General features: G+C 38.3%; 1 protein-coding gene across 4 annotated transcripts in view; it reads right to left on the bottom strand.

Moving 5' to 3' along the window:
- Positions 1-1,969: 1,969 nt before the first annotated feature.
- Positions 1,970-20,184, bottom strand: part of LOC135110279 (rho-related BTB domain-containing protein 1-like) — a 107,566-nt gene continuing 89,351 nt past the window's right edge. For 3 of the 4 annotated variants that reach the window (XM_064022439.1, XM_064022437.1, XM_064022438.1), the window contains exons 9-15: positions 19,686-19,800; positions 18,870-19,175; positions 18,533-18,703; positions 18,037-18,276; positions 17,644-17,792; positions 16,341-16,499; positions 14,450-15,523 (exon numbers count right to left, since the gene is read on the bottom strand). In XM_064022439.1, the coding sequence (XP_063878509.1) occupies positions 15,445-15,523; positions 16,341-16,499; positions 17,644-17,792; positions 18,037-18,276; positions 18,533-18,703; positions 18,870-19,175; positions 19,686-19,800 (1,219 nt within the window). In that variant the 3' untranslated portion in view covers positions 14,450-15,444. Of the gene's footprint in view, positions 4,204-14,449; positions 15,524-16,340; positions 16,500-17,643; positions 17,793-18,036; positions 18,277-18,532; positions 18,704-18,869; positions 19,176-19,685; positions 19,801-20,184 lie in introns of those variants that run through there. The other variant, XM_064022440.1, reaches the window with a different exon arrangement.

The raw sequence follows: 20,184 nt of genomic DNA, 5'->3' as shown, positions 1-20,184 counted from the left end.
TCATGAGAGCAGAACTAATCATTATTGTAGCCTTTGATAAACTGTCCTGGCAAGAGAACACTTCTAAAAATAAGTGAAAAGAACTTTCGTAACAAACAAATGTAGCGATATGTGACGTCAAATACCACCTATCAAATATCCATGTGGCTCCATGCCTCAACTTCATAGAAAATAAAGAATGACTGATTAGTTTACTGCGCCACAACAGCAAGGATGGCGCCGCAAAAGATTGTGCATGGCAGTCATGCATGAGCTACTGAAGTGTATATATATATATATATATATATATATATATATATATATATATATATATATATATATATATATATATATATATATATATTTTTTTTTTTTTTTTTTTTTTTTTTTTTTTTTTCTCAACTGTACGTGATAAGAAAAATAAGTTATAGGTCCCCTGTAATGAAGTCATATGGCGCTGGTTAGGACTGAGAGAGAGAGAGAGAGAGAGAGAGAGAGAGAGAGAGAGAGAGAGAGAGAGAGAGAGAGAGAGAGAGAGAGAGAGAGACCTCCCGAGATTGAACTCGCAAGCCAAGGAATTAGGTGAAAAATAACTGCTACATGTTAAAGTTTGTATAAGGTTTAAATCACACACACACACAAAAAAAAAAAATAAATAAATAAATAAATAAATAAGAAATAAATAAATAAAATATAATAAACAAACAAATAAATAAATAAATAAATAAAATATAATAAACAAATAAATAAATAAATAAATAAATAAATACATATATATATATATATATATATATATATATATATATATATATATATATATATATATATATATATATATATATATATATATATATATATATATATTACATTTGTTTCTTTTCATGTGATTGTGGTTCGTTGCAAGGAGAGCAAGGAAGTGAAGAAGGGGAATTAAAGTCATACACACCCTCTCTCTCTCTCCCTCCCTAATTTCCCCCTGTACACTATAAATAGAAACCAAATAATTTCCAGCGTACCAGATTTTAATAAAAACAAACTAAAATAAACAGCACAAAAGCCTGAAACTCAGCATCAACTTTCCTGATATATATATATATATATATATATATATATATATATATATATATATATATATATATATATATATATATATATATATATATATATATATATATATATATATATATATATATATATAAAATGCGTACTTGGGGAGATGAACAATCTCATCCGAGTCTAACTACAAATGCAACAGAATGACGTTCTTGGCCCAGTGAAGTGCTGGCAACACAGCTAGCTTCTTCTTGCCACCGAACTAAAAACCTTGTTTCCAGTTTTCTGGGACTTTTTCCAAGGAGTGATATACCAGAAAAAAAAAAAAAAAAAGTTTATGGAGATGAAATGCACACCAATAATCAATGCATCAGGAAGGGCAATCAAATGAATCATATATACAATCCATGCATGGACCGCATTATCAAATATTTTAGTGGATCATCAATACTTTTCATATTCTTTATTTGAAGCTCTCAGGGTTTTTTTTTTTTTTGTGGGGGGACTTAGTGATCGTTCAGCAATGACTCTATAGCATCACTGAGAAACAACACCCATCAGAATCCACTTAATAATCCCCGTAGTCTAAATATAGTCCAAGTGAGAACTCTTCTGTGATGCATGGAATTCAACAATGCCAAAGAATTCTTGTAATAACAAGAGTGTTCACGGGAAGATATCTGGCTTGTGTATCAACAGCATAAGGCGGGAACCAGCGGAGGGAAACACCGGGAGCAAGAAAACCGGGGTGCATGGGCTGCGGCGCGTGACTTACGGTAAATATTAGCGTTGGCGAATTCCTGGGACCACAACCCGAGCGATGGGCCAGTAGATGGCGATAGGGAGGAACACCCCAGCCACTCCACCTCTAGTTAACATCATGGCGGAACAAAAGTTGAGAGGGAATAAATCTCAGGGAGGAATAACAATAACGGCGTAACATTGCGCTATCTTTTATTGTTACTGATGAGTGGAGGTCGGGATCACACACAGCGTGAGTGCACAGCCAATGAAACCTAGAAAGTATCGTGATGGCATGAGAAGCTACTGCAGAATTTTGGGCTCCGGCAGTACATGGTTATGCAGTCACACGGGATATGGTTCTGTGGTGTGGATGTGTGTAGTGGTGGTGGTGGTGGTGGTGCGGCAAGTGTGTTATGAGGTATGAGATCATGAAACAGTGCACAACAGGCCACTTCTTGTGCAACATCTTCCACAGTACATTGGTTTGGTGTGACGTGCCTGAGCACTATTCGAAATTAATTCGTGTGTAAACCACTGATAAATGTGCAACTGAACACAAAAGTATGAAGCGATGTAATACACCGATAATGAACATCACAGTACGGGGCAGAACACATCAGTCCCTCCTCGGCAGGCAGTCTGCAACGACCGGCTCAACGCTGATACCTGCACGGAAGGAAGCGCTGGTTTGTGGCTTGGGGGGATTGAAACGCTCCCGAATACTGACTTCAAAAGTCTCTTCTTTGTTTCGAACTGTAAAAGAAGGGAACAACGAAGACAGAGCGATTATCTTCCGGGGATGGGAAGCATATATCTGGTGTTTGAAAAGATGTACCTGATTTTAGCATGAAAAGGTATATATAGTAATGAGCCGGGAATCAATGGATGTACTCATAAGAGCAGGTGGAGCGTTGTGCACGGTCAGCTGCCGGTCACGGGTGCTTTCTGGCTGGCTCTGAGGTTGGAGTGTGTGCTGCTGGAAGAAGGAGCCTAGAGGCAGCCCGGAGCAAGACTTCACCCAAGGGCTCCTTGGTTACCAGCCGCCACGCTTATTACAACACTGAGCGCCGCAACACAGCCGCTGGCTACCCTGCCAGACCTTCTCCCTGACACAGCCATACATATTACATCATTTTGCAACACATAACACATGAACGAACGTTGATAAAAAAATGTCTTTTATTCGTAATATTAATACTAAAACTTAAGCTTCTCCAGTAACTTGATAGATGAGCATGTAAGAGGATCATTCCTGATAAAAGAGCCAACTTTTTGGGTCGGCAGACAAGAGATACAAAAAAAGATATCTTGTTTATCGCCGTAGTGCAGGACTCGCGGCAAGACGTGTGGCAGCAGCTGTCACAACCCTCGAAGCAGATTTGAGTAGGTACCTGATGTGAGAATTATGGTTGAATATTTCTGGACCAGTTGAGTCATTATCTTGTTGAGTGAGGCGTAGTACATGCATGTCAGCTTCTGGCGACCGCTAAACTCGAGTCTGCTCAACAGTGACCCTTGAGAGCTATTGTATAGTCAGTCTTCTACTTATTCCAAAATTTGAGTTTCCTCATAAAAAATAAAAATGATACAATTATAAGATTTACAGAAACTATGTACATTTACTCACTACACAATACCAAGTTTGTTCATAATGGAGAAAGGAAAATCCCCAACAGCGGAACATCAAGGCCTTGACGAGTGATGCTGCAGACGGATGCTCATGTGGTGGTGGTGGTGATGGCGTGGTGGTAGTGGTGGTGGTGGTGGAGGACGGCCCGGGACCTGGCAAGGCAGGCAGTGGGGCGGGGAACAAAATCCTACAGTTCTAAATCAACCATATCACGACAAAACTGTAGAAATATACTCACGATCTGATAAGGTTGCTTTTTTTTCGGCGATTTCGAGGATGGCACATACTTTGAAAACCAACAAAATATCGTATTATACATAACTTTCTGCTAAAGAACGTAACTCAAAAGTATATTTGCACGCACGTATGCGTTTGTACAATCCCGCCAAGCAGGTGTCACCATGTAGGTAATGAAAGACAGGTGAGACCAGTGAACACAGGTGAGCCACACCTCACCAGGCCGCGGCGGCGTCTCCTCCAAACTCACGGAGGACAACACAACTCTTGTCCCCCGGTAATGAGTGACGGTACCGACGTGAATGACAGGTGGCTGCTACTCCCTAATGATCACATACGAAAGGTGACAGTTGACGATGAATGACGTTACTAAAACAAGAGAAAATAAACTAAAACTTTAGTCAAGACTACTGGCGGAGGCGAATGATAATGGTGAGGTGACTGCGGTGAGAAGGACGACGGTTCAGCTGATGGATGGCCGGCGAGGGTGAAGTGGCAGGTGGGTTCATAAAAGGTTCTCGATCCAGGGCCAGCAGTACCAGCTACACGTGTTGTAGGCCCTGTGGAGGAGACACGTGTTACTGGGTTAAGACTCCTCTACTCATCTAAAGGCTATACCCGGTACCTCTATATTCCCTACATCATATAGATTACATAATACATTTCCCTGTTGTAAAGAGACATTTTGCGTTATACAATTACGTTAACACACAAATAACTTCTTTCAGCACCTAACGCCACACCGAACCTCCTTTAAGTAAGTAGCACACTGACTGCCACACGATTCATACTACTGACGTTACACTCATTCCTGCATTGTGCGACACTCTACGCATGGCCTGTGCCGTCACTCCGCGCACGCCCCTCTGCTGCCATACCAACACCAATCTTTCGTTCTGCTCTTACTTGTAAAAACAGCGATTAGCTTTCAGAACTTTACTGGTACTCTTCACATTCATTTTCGTCTTACATCATCTGACTATTCCATACACCCATATTGTAATCATCTCCATATCGTATCTTTCCATGATATTTTTGTACATTATTGTGTACTGATTTCACACCTTATCAACAGCTTAATCTCCACCTCACACATCCAAATATACCATACAGCATACACATCACTAAGAAACTCCAAACTAGAGGTAAATACATAACCAATGAATTCCATATCTTCACTAAAAATCCCGCTAATTCACTACAACATTCGACACACTGCGGCAGTGCATGCTAACTTTCATTAGTGTCAAATCACACTAGCATCTCCTATTCCTACAAATCACTCCACAACACACTACTGCCATGTTCCCCCACACACCACACAAAGCACTTCGTACAATCGTGGTTATAAGTCCAGTAAACTTGCGTTCTCACTAACACTATGTTTTGTGTTCTCCATCAGTCTCAAGTCCTCAGATATGCTGATGATCTTACAAAGCCCAACAAGTGATAGATTTTCAACAGATCAGAGGACATAAGCCCGAGAGAAAGCACTAAGTACAGTGGAGGTGAGTACAGCATGTTGCTGGACTATGTACCATTACCAAGCTCCAAAAAATCAATTGAAAGGAGCAGGGGAAAATAGTCTACAATAAAGCCTGCTTGAGGTGGTGAGCTGCTGCGAGGACAGGTTCTGAGGCCTGAATACTTGGCCATTACTCTTTGGGAATTTTGGGAGAATGCTGAAGAGAGGCAAGCTTAGATGGGTGTGGCCGTGATCTACTGACATTTAGTACCAGTTTTTGTCTATTACTTACTTCAGCACTAGGTGTGTGAGGCATTCCAATATGTACTGTCACTCTACACAATGAATTGAACTCTATGGGTTTCTACAGACAGTGGTCACTTTCAATTAGTCTTTACATGAGTACCTGTTGATTTGCCAGCATACCAGATTAAGGTGAGGCCATGCAGCCATTACTATGATACTATGCTTCATAATTAGCAATTGGCCATTTATTAACTATTTCTTCCCACAACCTCAACACTTGATACATGTTGACTGTGGCAATTAGAAATAAGCAGTATTATCCCATGAAGTAAAGCAAAAAACATACATGAGCACTACAGACAAGGTGTGACATGAAGCAATCAGTCATTTGGACTTTTGGACGTCTAAGTAGATAAAAAGTCATTGTTATTGCTCTTCATGATACAGACTAAGATTCTCAAGTCACCAGCCTATCATGACCACATCTCATTAGAACACTCAAAGAGATAGAAACTCACCTTCTGTACTTGTAAATCCCCCAAGAAGGGTGCAAAAATACGAAAATTATTAGCCTGTCTGCAAACAAGTCTCAAAATGTGTTTTGCGAAAGGGGATAACTGTTTGCTGCGGTGTAATCAACAACAGTCCTACACAACACTTGCATTATATTGAAGCATTATGTGAGACTAAGGAGCAAATCACTCAGTAAAGCTACAATATATAACAAAAAAATATAATACACCTATTGGAATGATGAAAATTACATGTTGAAAAATGCTAGAATGAGCTATATATATATATATATATATATATATATATATATATATATATATATATATATATATATATATATATATATATATATATATATATACACACACACATACATGGTGAAGGGATAGGAGGGCAGAGAGCCTGGCATATAGCAAGGCCTCAAGGGGAGGTTAGGTGAGTAAGGGAGGATCGGGAGTGGACTCTAGAGGTCTTGTAGGAGAACTATGATCTACTGGCATGAACCTTGTGCATTATGCATCCATATGGCTAGAGTACCAAGTGTGATAACTGCTGCATACACAAAAAAATAGGTTCCTCTAATGTAAAAACTGCAACGGGTCATTCACATTTATTGAGGTTGTCAAAAGCCATATATAAAATAGCAAATATCTAATTCTTATTTTACAGTTTCCAATGATGTACGTTATCTACACTGCCTAGGGCCATGATTGTTCTTGGAAAATGAGTCTGAGGCTGCGTGCAAGAAACTCAGCAACTCAAGCAAGCTTTCTCCAAAAAACATCTGATCTCTCTCCATTAGGCTAACCACTTCATCCTTTCCCCATAAGAAAATTATACAAGCCTCTTTCCTACCATACTTGGATTAAGAGGTGGACTGAGCCATCTAATCACCAGACAGCATCACACTGTAAATCATTATGTTACAAGTGAACTCATGAACACCTTTGGCTGATGGTCCACCCACTCACTGCAACTCACCACTACAGAAAACTCCACCCTCACACATTATGTGTATAGACGTCATTCAGTCATTCTTGAGGCAATGTTCTCGCCTCCACACAGAGTACTACACTGACAGTCCACACACACCCACAGTTGCCATTACCACTCAAATACTAACTTGTGATAATGAGTCTCCAGTGTTCCAGAGATCTTACAGGTATAAAGCAACATTCATGAACTGTCTAAGGTACATCAACCTAAATTTCATGAGTGCATCTCAGAACCAATAATACTTAGTGACATACCAGAGCAGCCATAACTATGCTGCACACATGAGTTGCTAATGAATTAACACAGCACATGGGTTGAAATTTCTTATCTCATGAAAGTAAAATGTCACGTGATTCTTACAAAAACAATAATCTATTTTTGGCAATGAACAATTACATTTCCCTGCATTAGAAGTTGGTCAAGGTTGATGTTGGCAGCGTGCCGGGCCTGCTGGGATCTTCTGAGGGGTGACAATGATGTCTATGAGATGCATTTGTGCGTTTGTCTTATGGAGAAGATGGTATCACAAAGACTAAATGACACTTAATACTATTCTGATACATATTTGTGATTGCTACATGATGTGTGCAAATGGGGAGGCTGCAGTACGACCAGACACAGCTCAGAGATCAAGTGGCTCTACACATGCCTCAAGGCAAGCAATTTTTTTTTCCATGTTTTCTATATATGTATTCCCATGATGGCTGCTTAGAAGTATCACAGAGCAATTATATAATACTACTTTCTGCATTAAAAAGTTTCTGACTAAAAAAATAGTTTCCCACGAGGCAGCCTCTGTGGTGCTGCATATGGCCGCAAGCTGCCTGTGTTAGAGCAAAGACACACTCACTGGTAGGCAACAAGGATATTCTCATATTTAGGTTTTCAAGCGCATATTTTAAAAATTTCTTTGACACAAGTAATACCAAGTCTTTCTGTAGCAAGGATTCCATAATTGTCTCATCTTTCCTTGTGGGACCAAACAAGTTGATGCTCTTCAATGCCCTAAAATCATTCAATAGTACAAATACAGAGTATAAAAATTCTTATAATACATTGTCTTCAAGCAGTTGTTAAGTTTTTCTTCCTTAGATTCATGCAGATAACATGCACAAACCCTCTCAGTACCAGCCACTCTCCACCAAATGTGAACTGAAGACTAAACAAAAAGGTGCAACACACTTACGAGAGAATGTTACAATATTTTTGGAAATTATATTAAAAAAACAACTCCTTATGTTCAACATAAAATGTCTGGTGATTGTATATTACCTTGATCTAATAAATTTCAGGTAGACTAATACTTTCTCCAAACTTTATCATCAAAGACTTCATTATTTAAACATTTACCCACAGTAAAAAGAATATACATGCAAAGCAATATGAAAGATTTCATGATCATTATGAAAAGCCCAATCCTGGTGATGTAGCACCAATGACCTTTTCCTGCACACACCTTGAGGGAGGCAGAGTGAGCCTCTAAGGGACATCCCCTAAGTCATCTAGCATTACAGTATTGTGTATTAAAAAGTTGCAGGTAGACAGACAGGCATCACCAGTTCATTTCTCAAACATGAAGACAAGTTTACTTTACACTGGTTATCTCACAGCCTGTGATACATGTTACACTAAACAGTTTTCAGCTACATCAGTTGTACTGTTTAAGTTGCTTTCATGATGGCTGTGAGAATCTTCATAAAATTTCCATCCTTAACTGATGAGTATATTGTATCTAAATGTACTATCCCGACTTTATCTACTTGGTGTGTGACAACTATAAATGTTCACTGATATACTTGTTCTGTACAGCTAAGTATGAATTTTGCTTAAGTCTTCAAAAAAAATGTATGGTACTCTAATGGTATTATGATACACAACAAAAACTGAGAATTGTTATTTGATATATATATATATATATATATATATATATATATATATATATATATATATATATATATATATATATATATATATATATATATATATATATAATTTATTACTAGGGAAGAACAGTAAGCAAATTTCACTTTAGTAAGAATTAAGTGTACCCTGTTACTGGAAGTCAATGTGAAAGTTAACAAATGATGTAGCCAAATATAACCATCTACACTATAGACACTGATTACTATAAGCAAGAGAAAAGATCAGAATTTGTAATGTTCTACATCTCCATTAGGAACTGACATGTGATGAACCAAAACACTGCAAACACTTGAAGATCCACCTAATCCTGCCTTCCTGAATTAAAATGATCACCTCACCACAGCACCACTGAAGCATGGACCCACACAGCATCTCTAATATCACCCTTTTCTCCTAGGTAATACTGTACTGAGAAAAAAAAAGTTGAAGCATCCATGAAAATTGTTTTTAATTTTATTTCTATCATCTTTATATATTATAATATATATATATATATATATATATATATATATATATATATATATATATATATATATATATATATATATATATATATATATATATATATATATATATATATATATATATATATATATATATATATATATATATATATATTTCTATTTCTATTTATTTATTTATTTATATTTTTTCAAGGTAATACTGTGCTTAAAAAAAGTTAAAGATGAAAATTTCTATAAATATTTCTAAGGCCCAAATTTTCAGTGATGCAAGTTACAAGTTGAGCACTCACCTACATACTGTGGCTCACCTACGTACTGTGGCTATCTCTTGACACTGACTGACTGAGTGTTTATCCCAAATGCTGTTGGCTATGTTACCTGACATATTCAAACACTACCTACAGATATTTATGTAATTGAAGCTCTAGCAATGGACTGTTGTACTTGCTGGTGGTGAGTGAGGGAGTGGACAAAAATGCTGCTCGAGAGACACTCACCAGAGCAGCAGTTGGGTCATTGTTGTGAAGTGTACATTCATTTGAGTTAAAATCGACACGTAGTTTCTTTACTACAATCTTAGAAAAGTACAAAGCTTTATGGCTCATTATTTAAACAAAGTATATACATATACATACACATCTTACCATATCCATACACAGAACTACAGGGCAACTGCAAAATCACCCAAACCTTCTTAATCATATTCTGCTTCACTTAGATAATATGCTGGGCACACCAAAGTAATTTTAATGTATCTAATCTCATTCTTGAGTTAAGAAAACTTCACAGTCATGAGTCCAACACTTGCCAGGAGCCCAGGGGCACCTCAGCACCTTCTTGGCACCGTTGCATTACCTCATACCCAGTGTTTCTGGATTAAAAAGGTTCAGGTCTACGGAAACATTAAGGTACATTACACCCTAACTCTAAACACAAAGAAACTGGTCCAGGCAGTATCACAACGCTGTGGGTGGAAAACAATTATAATGTGGCTGGCTAGGGAGCTGGTTGTGTCACAGTATAGGGAAGGGTAAATATATTGTCATCTGTGTTCTCAGTAATAGTCTAAAGTTAGAAATATTTTCTCTTGCAACAGTAAAAAATAACACAGACATCTATATGCACATAATAAAAATAATGGATGGTTTCGTGAGCTGTGCTGCCAAAAAACTAAGAACAAGTGTTACCTGTACTGAGAGAACAGGTACCTGCCTGTCTTGCTTGCAGTGGCTTGTTAAAAAGATTACAGGTGCTGAACTTTCAGTAACTAGCAAGGCTAACAAAAATATATTGTTATAAAAGAGAAGACAATAAGCAGTTGTGTTGTAGTATTATCCCAACCCATTTCTTGAAATGAAGATGTGTCAGACTGGGTAGAGTGACATTACATACACCAATTGTTAACACTTTCATGTTACAGTACTGTTCAAGCTGTCACCAGCCTAACACTGATGGGCTGTCTTAACCGTAAGTGTTATGTAGACCAAGAAGGTTCAGTCTAAGCTCTCTAGGTTCAGAATGTCACTACAGGATTTAGCTGTACATATAATTAAGTAATATTCTGCTCATCACCATTATATGAATGGGAAGAATTTGCCGCTTTCAATCAAAGCTCAAAATTTTAGCTCCTTACAAATTATTTATATGGCTTGGTAAACTTGTGTGAATAAATAAGCTACTTTACTTAAAAAATTTTGATATAAAGCACAGCATTTGTGCTTTATAAAAAGAAAAGTTACTAGAGAGCTGGTTTCTGACATTCTTGTGTCAGAAGAATAAGACTTGTTTATCCCTTCTGGGCAGTGTTGGGCAGTGCACTCAGCAGCCACACAGTGCTGCCAAGGCATGTCACCCTCAGCACTTATGATTTTATCAAGTTTTTAGAGGGGGATTTTGAATAAAATTTCAGACTACATTTCTATAACAAGATGAGGAAAAATTATCATTTTGTAATCTTTCCTGCACTGCTAAAACTTAGTTATTGATTCATGAAAACCATATCTGTCATCTTGTCTTTGGCAAGCAAGTAAATAAGATGTACAGTTCAAGACACTCATTTTGTGCTAAACTGCATATGCATTGCCCCTCTAAAATAACATACTCAGAGGAATATTTGTCCTCTGGCTGGAAATGTTAGTGTTCTCAAAATATTTGTGAAAATAAAAGAATATTCATTTTGAAACATATCACAGAACAAGGGCATGATGAAATTAGCATTCATGTATAAGGAAAGAGGTAATATTTACAAGGCAAAGGTGCTGCTGCTGCTGCTGCCACCCTGGGAAACTGAAGATTTAACCTCTTTGCACACACACACACACACACACACACACACACACAAAGAAACCTGCATATATAAACCAATGATCATACATGTGTTTACTTTCAGTGTAGTTTGAATACAAGAGCATCACATTTCATGAAATTGATGTCATGAAGAGAAATTAAGCAAATCATGTTAGAGCACACCAATTCACAACCCAGTTACATAGGTGATGACTGAGCTAGTGGTGGATAGCAATCCTTGAGGCAGTACCTTACAAAGAGGTGTTAGTCTAGAAGATAGTTACTGGTATATGACAAAAAATATACAAAAGTAAAATAAGAATTCATCACAGCCAAGAAAGGCAGCCTTCCTCCTCTTGTCTTGAGCGAACTCCGATAAAGCTAACCATGTGATAAGAGGTACAGTGCATCATGGAAAGTGTCTCCTACAGAAGCCAAAGAAGCAAGTCTCAGGTTCACCAGGGTGGCACCAAGATAAAAATACATGGAACTATGCATGAAAACAAAGGATATCAATTTTTTACCTTAGATATGTCTCTTACTTGTATAAGAAAGTTCATGAGTTGTTGAGTACAGCCATGAAATAATCTCTCCTCTCTTTCAGCTTTTACATTTGTTCCAAACATTATCCCAGTGTGAGGTGTTTTGTCCTCTATCTTGAAGGTCTTTTCTCACAATATAGTGATGATTAATATTACAAAATAAGGCACAATAAACTAAAGGTTTGGGTATCAAGAATAAATTGACCAGGAGCATATGTTTGGTGTGTATGTTGCTATCAAAAGAGAAACCCTTGTGAGAGGTTTCAAGGAGCAGAGCTGAAGGCTGGGTGGCCCATGAGCAGAGATGACACGTGATTGTGAGGTTGATGGTGGAAATACTATACTTTCCTCATCAACTGCATTTCACCACTTAGGGTTGAAAGTTGATTTTCCAACAATAATGAAGTTCTTATGAAATGAAAAAAAGAAAGGCAACTGGTACAGGAAATGCCACATGAACTATCCTTCTATGATATCATGACTTGTTGCTGTGTATGTAGTGGTTCAGTAAGCAGGTAAGTAAAACAATCAAATGCTTCACTCAACAAACAGAGATGATATAAAGCACAATTCCCAGTAAAACCAACACAATGTTATTTAGTAGTACAAATATTGTATAAAAATCCCAACTTAAATCAACAGATATACGTCAACACAGATGGCATCTCGCCATCCATCAGCTGTGCTCGCTCACCCAGATTCGCACACTAACTAGCAATGTAAAAAATATCATAGAAAAAATAGTTCCTTAACACAAGATTATGAAATCATATGCAAAAAATCATGGAGTTGAGCAACATACAATTTCGTCAAGATGTTCAGAGTCTCAGAGTGTAGCGCCTAAGATCAGGAATCAAGTACACCTAAATGAGACTGCTGAAATCATGTAGCAATCTCACTTCACACAAAGAAATGAGAAGTCAATATTAAATGACAAAAATGACTGCTCTGCTAGCGACCAACAGTGAACTAGTGTTGGTGTGACAGTGATCACAGTGATGTGTGTGCACTGGCGAGCCACACATCTCTTTGGTTTGTGAAAGAAGCTACAACATCAAGATAAATCTAAAAATTACCTCTTTTCTAATGTTATGCATGCATGTACATATGCATGCAAATAAATGTAGTGTGTGTGTGTCTGTGTGTGTGTGTGGGGGGGGGGGGAGTAATCTCATAGTATCCCGTCTTAAAAAGCATGGACAGTTATGGCATTGACAATGTCTTCACTGAGTTCATTCCATTTGTTCACACTTCTATGAGGAAAACTATACTTCTTGATGTCTCTTCTACAGTTAACTTTCTTCAACTTCTTACTGCATCCCCTTGTACTCTGCACGTCTAAATTTATAAAACATTTTTTGTCCACATTTTCCATACCATTTATCATTCTATAGATGTTTATTAAATCTCCCCTCTCTCTCTCCTATTTTCAACGGTAGGAATTTCCAACATTTTTAATTTCTCCATAGGTCGACTTATTCAACTCCAGAACCATCTTAGTGATTGCTCTTTGTACTCTTTCTAATTTCATAATATTCCTCTTTGTATGAAGAGACCACACCACTGCCGCATATTCCAATCTTGGTCTTATGGAAATCAACAACTTTCTTATCATTCCTTCATCCAAATATGAGAATGCCTTTCTTACTCTTTTTAACAAATTCATCATCTCTCCAGTAACTTTATCAATGTGTCTGTCCAGTCAAATTTTCAGTAACTGTTACTCCCAAATCCACTTCCTCTTTTGACTCCTTAACTTCAAACCATCCATCTCATAATGATACTGTATTCTTTTCTTAATATTACCAAACTCCATTACTTTACATTTACTTAAACTAAATTCCATTTGCCAAGATTTATTCCATCTATTTATCTTATTTAAATCATCTTGCAGTACCATACAGTCATTTACATTTTCTACCTTTCTCATCAGCTTAGCACCATCCGCCAATAAGTTCATATAACTATCTATTTCTTCATTTATGTCGTTCACATATATTACAAACATTATCGGTCCCAACACTGACCCCAGTGGGACATCACTAGTTACTTTCAGCCAAGATGAATTTTGGTCTTGTATTACAGTTCTCATCTCTCTGTCATCCAGATAATCCTCCATCTCCAGCAGTCTTCCTCCAATTTTTCCATAATTTTTTATCTTTCATAGCAATCTTCAGTGTAGTACTTTGTCAAACGCTTTCTTCAAGTCAAAGTAGACACTATCCACTCATCCATATCTCTCTCTTGCACAATATCAACTACCCTTGAATAAAAGGACAATAAGTTCATGGAGCATGATCTTCCCCTCCTAAATCCAAATTGATTATTTACTAAAACTTTAACTCTTTCCAAGTGTTCCATCCATCCTTCCTTTTGTGTGTGTGTGTGTTTGTGTGTGTGTGTGTGTGTGTGTGTGTGTGTGTGTGTGTGTGTGTGTGTGTGTGTGTGTGTGTGTGTGTGTGTGTGTGTGTGTGTGTGTGTGTGTGTGTGTGTGTGTGTGTGTGTGTGCAGAATGTTAATGTATGATGTTGTAGTGGTTATATTCACTGTACAGAGCACATATACTTAAAAGAATATGCATAAGTGAACATTAACATGATTGGTGGACCCAGCAGCAATGGTGGTGTGTGGTGGCACCAACACTCACCACCTGGCTAGCGGGCCTCACCTGCCTGCTCCACACACCCACAAGTGAGTCACATGCACTGAGCTCTTCCTACACAGGTATACTTATGTTTAACTTATACATTAATTAATGTATATTGCTTATGTTTAAGACATTGCAAAATATAAACAAAACTTTGAAAGCACTTGACTGTGAGGCATGCTTGTGCTGCATGCATGGATAGAGGGGGCCTCTCTCTCTCTCTCTCTCTCTCTCTCTCTCTCTCTCTCTCTCTCTCTCTCTCTCTCTCTCTCTCTCTCTCTCTCTCTCTCTCTCTCTCTCTCTCTCTCTCTCTCTCTCTCTCTCTCTCTCTCTCTCTTTCTCTTTCAAGCACACACACACACACACACACACACACATTCTTTAAAACTTTTGGGTTCTTTAACTCTAATGTGTATGACAGATCTTTACATTAATAAGCCTAATTAATAATTAGGTACACAAGATATAGTTTCTAGATTATTACCTTCATACTTTTATGATGACATATGGTGATGATATTTTTGTATTTTTCTTAACAACTGTATGCCAATTTTAGTTCAGCACTTTAAGAGTGACAACAAACATAAACACACACACACACACACACACACTGTTTCTTGTCCAAGTTGGTCAATGATGGCAACACTTTTGCAGCACTTATCATAACAAAAATCAAAAGGAAGAAAGAATGGTGGGCAGAAGTCTGCATATCTTGCTTATCACTTTTGAGAGCCAGCTGTTGCCCACTTTCTGACCTGGCTCAGAGAAGCCCGCAACACGCTAAAGGTGTCCCAGCTCCTTCAACAAAATTAATCAAAATTTCACAAAGGATGCACTAAAAATTAATGTCCATAAATAAAAACATGAATCAAGCTTAGCACTCAAGACAAAAAGAAATTAAGTATCTTTTCTTCACAAATCAAAAGTGCATTATGTAAGTGCTTTTTAAAAATTATGCAATGCAAATTATTAGAAAAATCTGTCTGTATTGGATTTTCTTATGTGGACATGACTTATTGAGCAATTTTCTAGTAGTATGTATGTATACCAGTTTATTTGCAATGAAAAAAAAATACAACTAAAAGCTACTTAGGTACAGCACAAAGAACTATGAATGGTGTGATTAACGAGTCTGACAGACAGGTGTTCATATCCTTAATTGCATTGATATCATGTGGACAGGTAACACTAATGACCAAATTAACAATAGAAATAATAGTAATAATAATAATGATAATAATAATAATAATAATAATAATAATAATAATAATAATAATAATAATAATAATAATAATAATAATAATGCATGATAATAATGATAATTATATAATAAAAACTATGTAGTAAAAATAATAAAATAACAATACCAATAATAATAATAATAATAATAATAATAATAATAGGTCAAAATATAACAACAAAACAATAACAACAGTAATAATACAAATAACTACATTACTAAAAAGAAATAATAAAAACCATCTAATGAAGACTGGATCATTGTCATGTATACACTAAGACGGCACTCCTTAATCACACCACCGCTGAGGCAGGCTTTGGGAACTGAGAATACCACTAGCAAACCATTGGGCTAAAGAACAGAACACTTAATTACATTGTGCGATAGTTTTGTTTCTCGGCGTTCCTGCGACTCTTGGAGGTGAAGCACAGGCAGCCGGCAGTGTTGCGGGACCGCTTGAGAGGCTTGATGGGGTTCTCCTCCCGCTGCCGCTCCATCAGGCACCGCTCATAGTAATCGTAGTCCTTGAGGTACCTGAGGGAGACACACAGCCTTAGCAACCTTACCTAGCAGCTAAAGACCTTATGCTTGGCTTCTTGCATGCACCACAATTGCTGAGGGAGACATATGGCCTTAGCAACCTTACCTAGCAGCCCCAGACCTTATACTTGGCTCCAGACACGCCCCACCATTGATACTTAACTCTTAGTATAAGCTACTTAAAGGCAACACACAGGCTTAGCAACTTTACTTAGCAGCAACAGACCTTATGCTTGACTCCACACTCACTCCACCATTGCTACTTAACTCAGTATTTGGTACATCTGTGCTCGTTTTTTTGTCCTTAATGTGTAAGGGAAGCAAATCAAGGGTACAGAAGATGGGAGAAATAAAACCTGCTCAATTGTCTCTTCCAGTAATGTTCAGACTGGGTTCAGGCTTCCCTTAGCATACTTATTCTATCCTTGGCATTCTTTATCTTAATGAGAGAAATAATGTATGTATGTATATAACAAGCTAATATTTCTCTTGGGATAGAAGAGAAGAGGCATCTACGTCAGGGTCTGGGGAACACTAAATTGTCATTCTCCGTCTGCAATGTCTCACCATCATAATAAAGAGATGATAAACCTCAAATAGGTAACCATAAAGAGCATGTTCAAGATACACAACAGTTGCAAAGATAGACAGTGGTCATGTTCAGTGTGCAAAACAGATGGATGGATGGACAAGAAAGATGAGACAGATGTACATAATGGATGTCAGTGAATGAACCAACACTCATTATTCATTGCTCTACCTTGTATTTATGAAGAGAGTCTGAGGGAAGAGTATGTGGGTATTTCTTTCCCCCATGGTATGGCTGGGTCATGAGTGACTCCACCAGGGTAAGGTGACCTGGATTCAAGACTCACAAAGACATGGATGCAAATAGATGATATGCAAATAAATGGCATATTTCAAGATCTATATACTATATATCTAATACATGGATGATACACAACTCATAAATAATGAGAAAAAATGATATATTATACAGTATAGATATTGTAGAAGTGTGGAAATGCAAAAAGATAGGAATGAGTGGATGCATGAAGCAATGATCAGGCAGTACCAGCACATATAACAAATTTGTATTGTCTTGACCAGAGGCACTCACACCACACACCACACTCACCAGACAGGGGGCCAGCGGTGGCGGTTCAGGTAGGCCTGGTTCTCAGGGTGGAGGGCACGCAGCTGTTTGGTATGCTTGTGACACACATGGTTGTAGTTGGTGGCCATGCAGGTGAGGCACCACTCCACTAGCTGGTCTGCATTGTGCATCTGTGTCCAACACATCAAAGATCAGAACATTTCCACCACACTAATTACATAACTTTTACATTTTAATTTTAAACTGTACCTTCAAAACATCAGAATACACTGCAATATCCAAGTTTGGTTTTATAGTATATGTATTTAACTACTTTAATATGGCAACTGTTATTTAAAAGACCTTCCATGAAATAAAAATAAGATTTAGTTTTAAGTCATTCTGCTCTGGCAGAAGTGGGAAGAAAGGCAGCACCTGTAGGGGCTCCAGCAAGTAGATACAGTCCTCACTGACATCCCCACCGGCCTGGATCACTCGCTGGAACAGATCAATGATCTCGATCTCCACCAGTGAGATGAGGCGAGGCAGGCAGAGGCGGTTGCCGAGCTCTATCACAGGCAAACACTCTCGTATCTTGAGGGTTGGTACACTGTCAGTGTAGAGGTACTGAAGCAGGATGTGGAAGGTTCTCAGCTTCACTCCTGGGAAGGTAATCTGAAAATTAAGTAGTAAATAATGTCAATGATCATTTTACCAATGCATACAATCTTTTGTTGCTCAGTTTTGACTTGGATTCATTTCAAATGGGAAGTAAGGACCACATAAGCTATGGGATATCATCACTTTATTCCAAGATGAGCTTAATTTTTAAGATGGTCAGCCTTAGCCACTAGGTGAAAATGCACTACCATTCACCAGGCCTCTCAGGTCTATAGATGTTAGTTACTCTATCTCAAGTGCACACACTCACCACTTTGGCATTGCTTTCCCTGAAGTCTCCAGAGAACATGGCATGCATCATGTCACACCGAGCCATGAGCAGTGGACGGTGGACAGCTGTGGTGCCGTCCTCCAGTTGGAACATTACATCTGAGAACAGGCCTCCCTCCAGACACAGCTCCTTTAGCCGCCCAGACAGCATCTGCACATAATTACATTATTATTACAATATTATTAAAATATGACATAGCATATAATAGAATAATATAACATAATCAGAGAAAATTATTTGTATAATAAGTATTACACATTAGAAAGTTCAGTTTGATGCACACTAATGAGGAGATAGATGCATTGCAAAATCTTACCTGTAAGTACTGCTGAGACAGGTCATTATTCAAAAACTCCTCCTTCTTCATCAGGTTTGAGGTGTACATCTGTAGTTCAGGCAGCTCCAGGAACTCTGCTGCCTGTTTCAGCTCACTAAGGTCAATGGAAGGCAGCTGGCACTCTCGACAAAATATGGTGCCTGTGTAGAGGAAGTGAAGGAGGACACGCAAGACTGAGCCAGTGACCAGCTTGCTGAGGTGGACCACAGTCTGAATGGGCAGCCAGGCCGGACTCTGCCGGGGACTACGATCACAGCTGCTCTGTTCACTACCTCTGTCGTCCCACTGCAAGCATTGATGACAGACAACAATGTAAGGCACGTGAGTAGAATTTGGTGGTGAGAGGATTACCCATGATGATTCAGAGTTACTTTTACTCTTTGTTTCTTTAATATGCAGCTGTTGCTTTCTTACTCTCCCAAACTTCCTCAGGAATTCAAGAGCTGAGGCATTAGAGGAACAAAGCACTTCTACTTCACATTCTACAACTAAAGATAAAACAGTTAACATAACCATATATTTTGCTTCAGAATCTTGAAGAACCAGCTCTGCTGCACAATTCATCTACCTTGTACATGATTGGCATGGCCAGCAGAGACAAGACATCATACTTTGTTTCATTATAGGAATAAAAATAGAGAAGGCTTCCAGTCCCTTCATTCAGTCCTCTTAGATATCTCACAACACATAACAAATATGATGGCAGTACATTCCTTATTTAAACACATTCATGCATCACAGTAGCACAGTATTCAGAGGTGTGGCAAGAACCAGTGTGTGGAGCATGTCACCCACCTGCTCTATACTAATGGCTTGGAAGGCTGGATGATTGAGTTCTCTGTGGATGCCGGGCCGCTGGTCTTGTGTCAGAGTCTGCATGCTGGACCTGCGCTTCACAGCTTCTCGTATTCTTTAGTGAAGAAATTAAACGTTGGAGGAGCAGCAGGCACTGACCGTCACTTGCTACTGGGATGGGTGAGCCTTGCTACATATCTCATGAAGGGAATGATGGAAGAGAAACCTTGAGGAGAGACTGTTTAGTAGTAATGGTGCACTACCCTCTGTGCTACAATGCTCACCTTGAGTAGTCTATGTAGTGTTTTACCTGAGCACCAAAACATTAGCTTTGGGAAGAAGGAAACACACACACACACACACACACACACACACACACACACACACACACACAAATTCTCTCTCTCTCTCTCTCTCTCTCTCTCTCTCTCTCTCTCTCTCTCACACACACACACACACACACACACACACACACACACACACACACTAAAGAGAAGAG

The sequence above is a fragment of the Scylla paramamosain genome, chromosome 20 (genome assembly GCF_035594125.1).
Source record: "Scylla paramamosain isolate STU-SP2022 chromosome 20, ASM3559412v1, whole genome shotgun sequence".
In the NCBI taxonomy this organism is placed as follows: domain Eukaryota; kingdom Metazoa; phylum Arthropoda; class Malacostraca; order Decapoda; family Portunidae; genus Scylla; species Scylla paramamosain.
The sequence above is the reverse complement of the archived record's forward strand: the minus strand, read 5'-3'. Positions and strand labels throughout refer to the sequence as shown.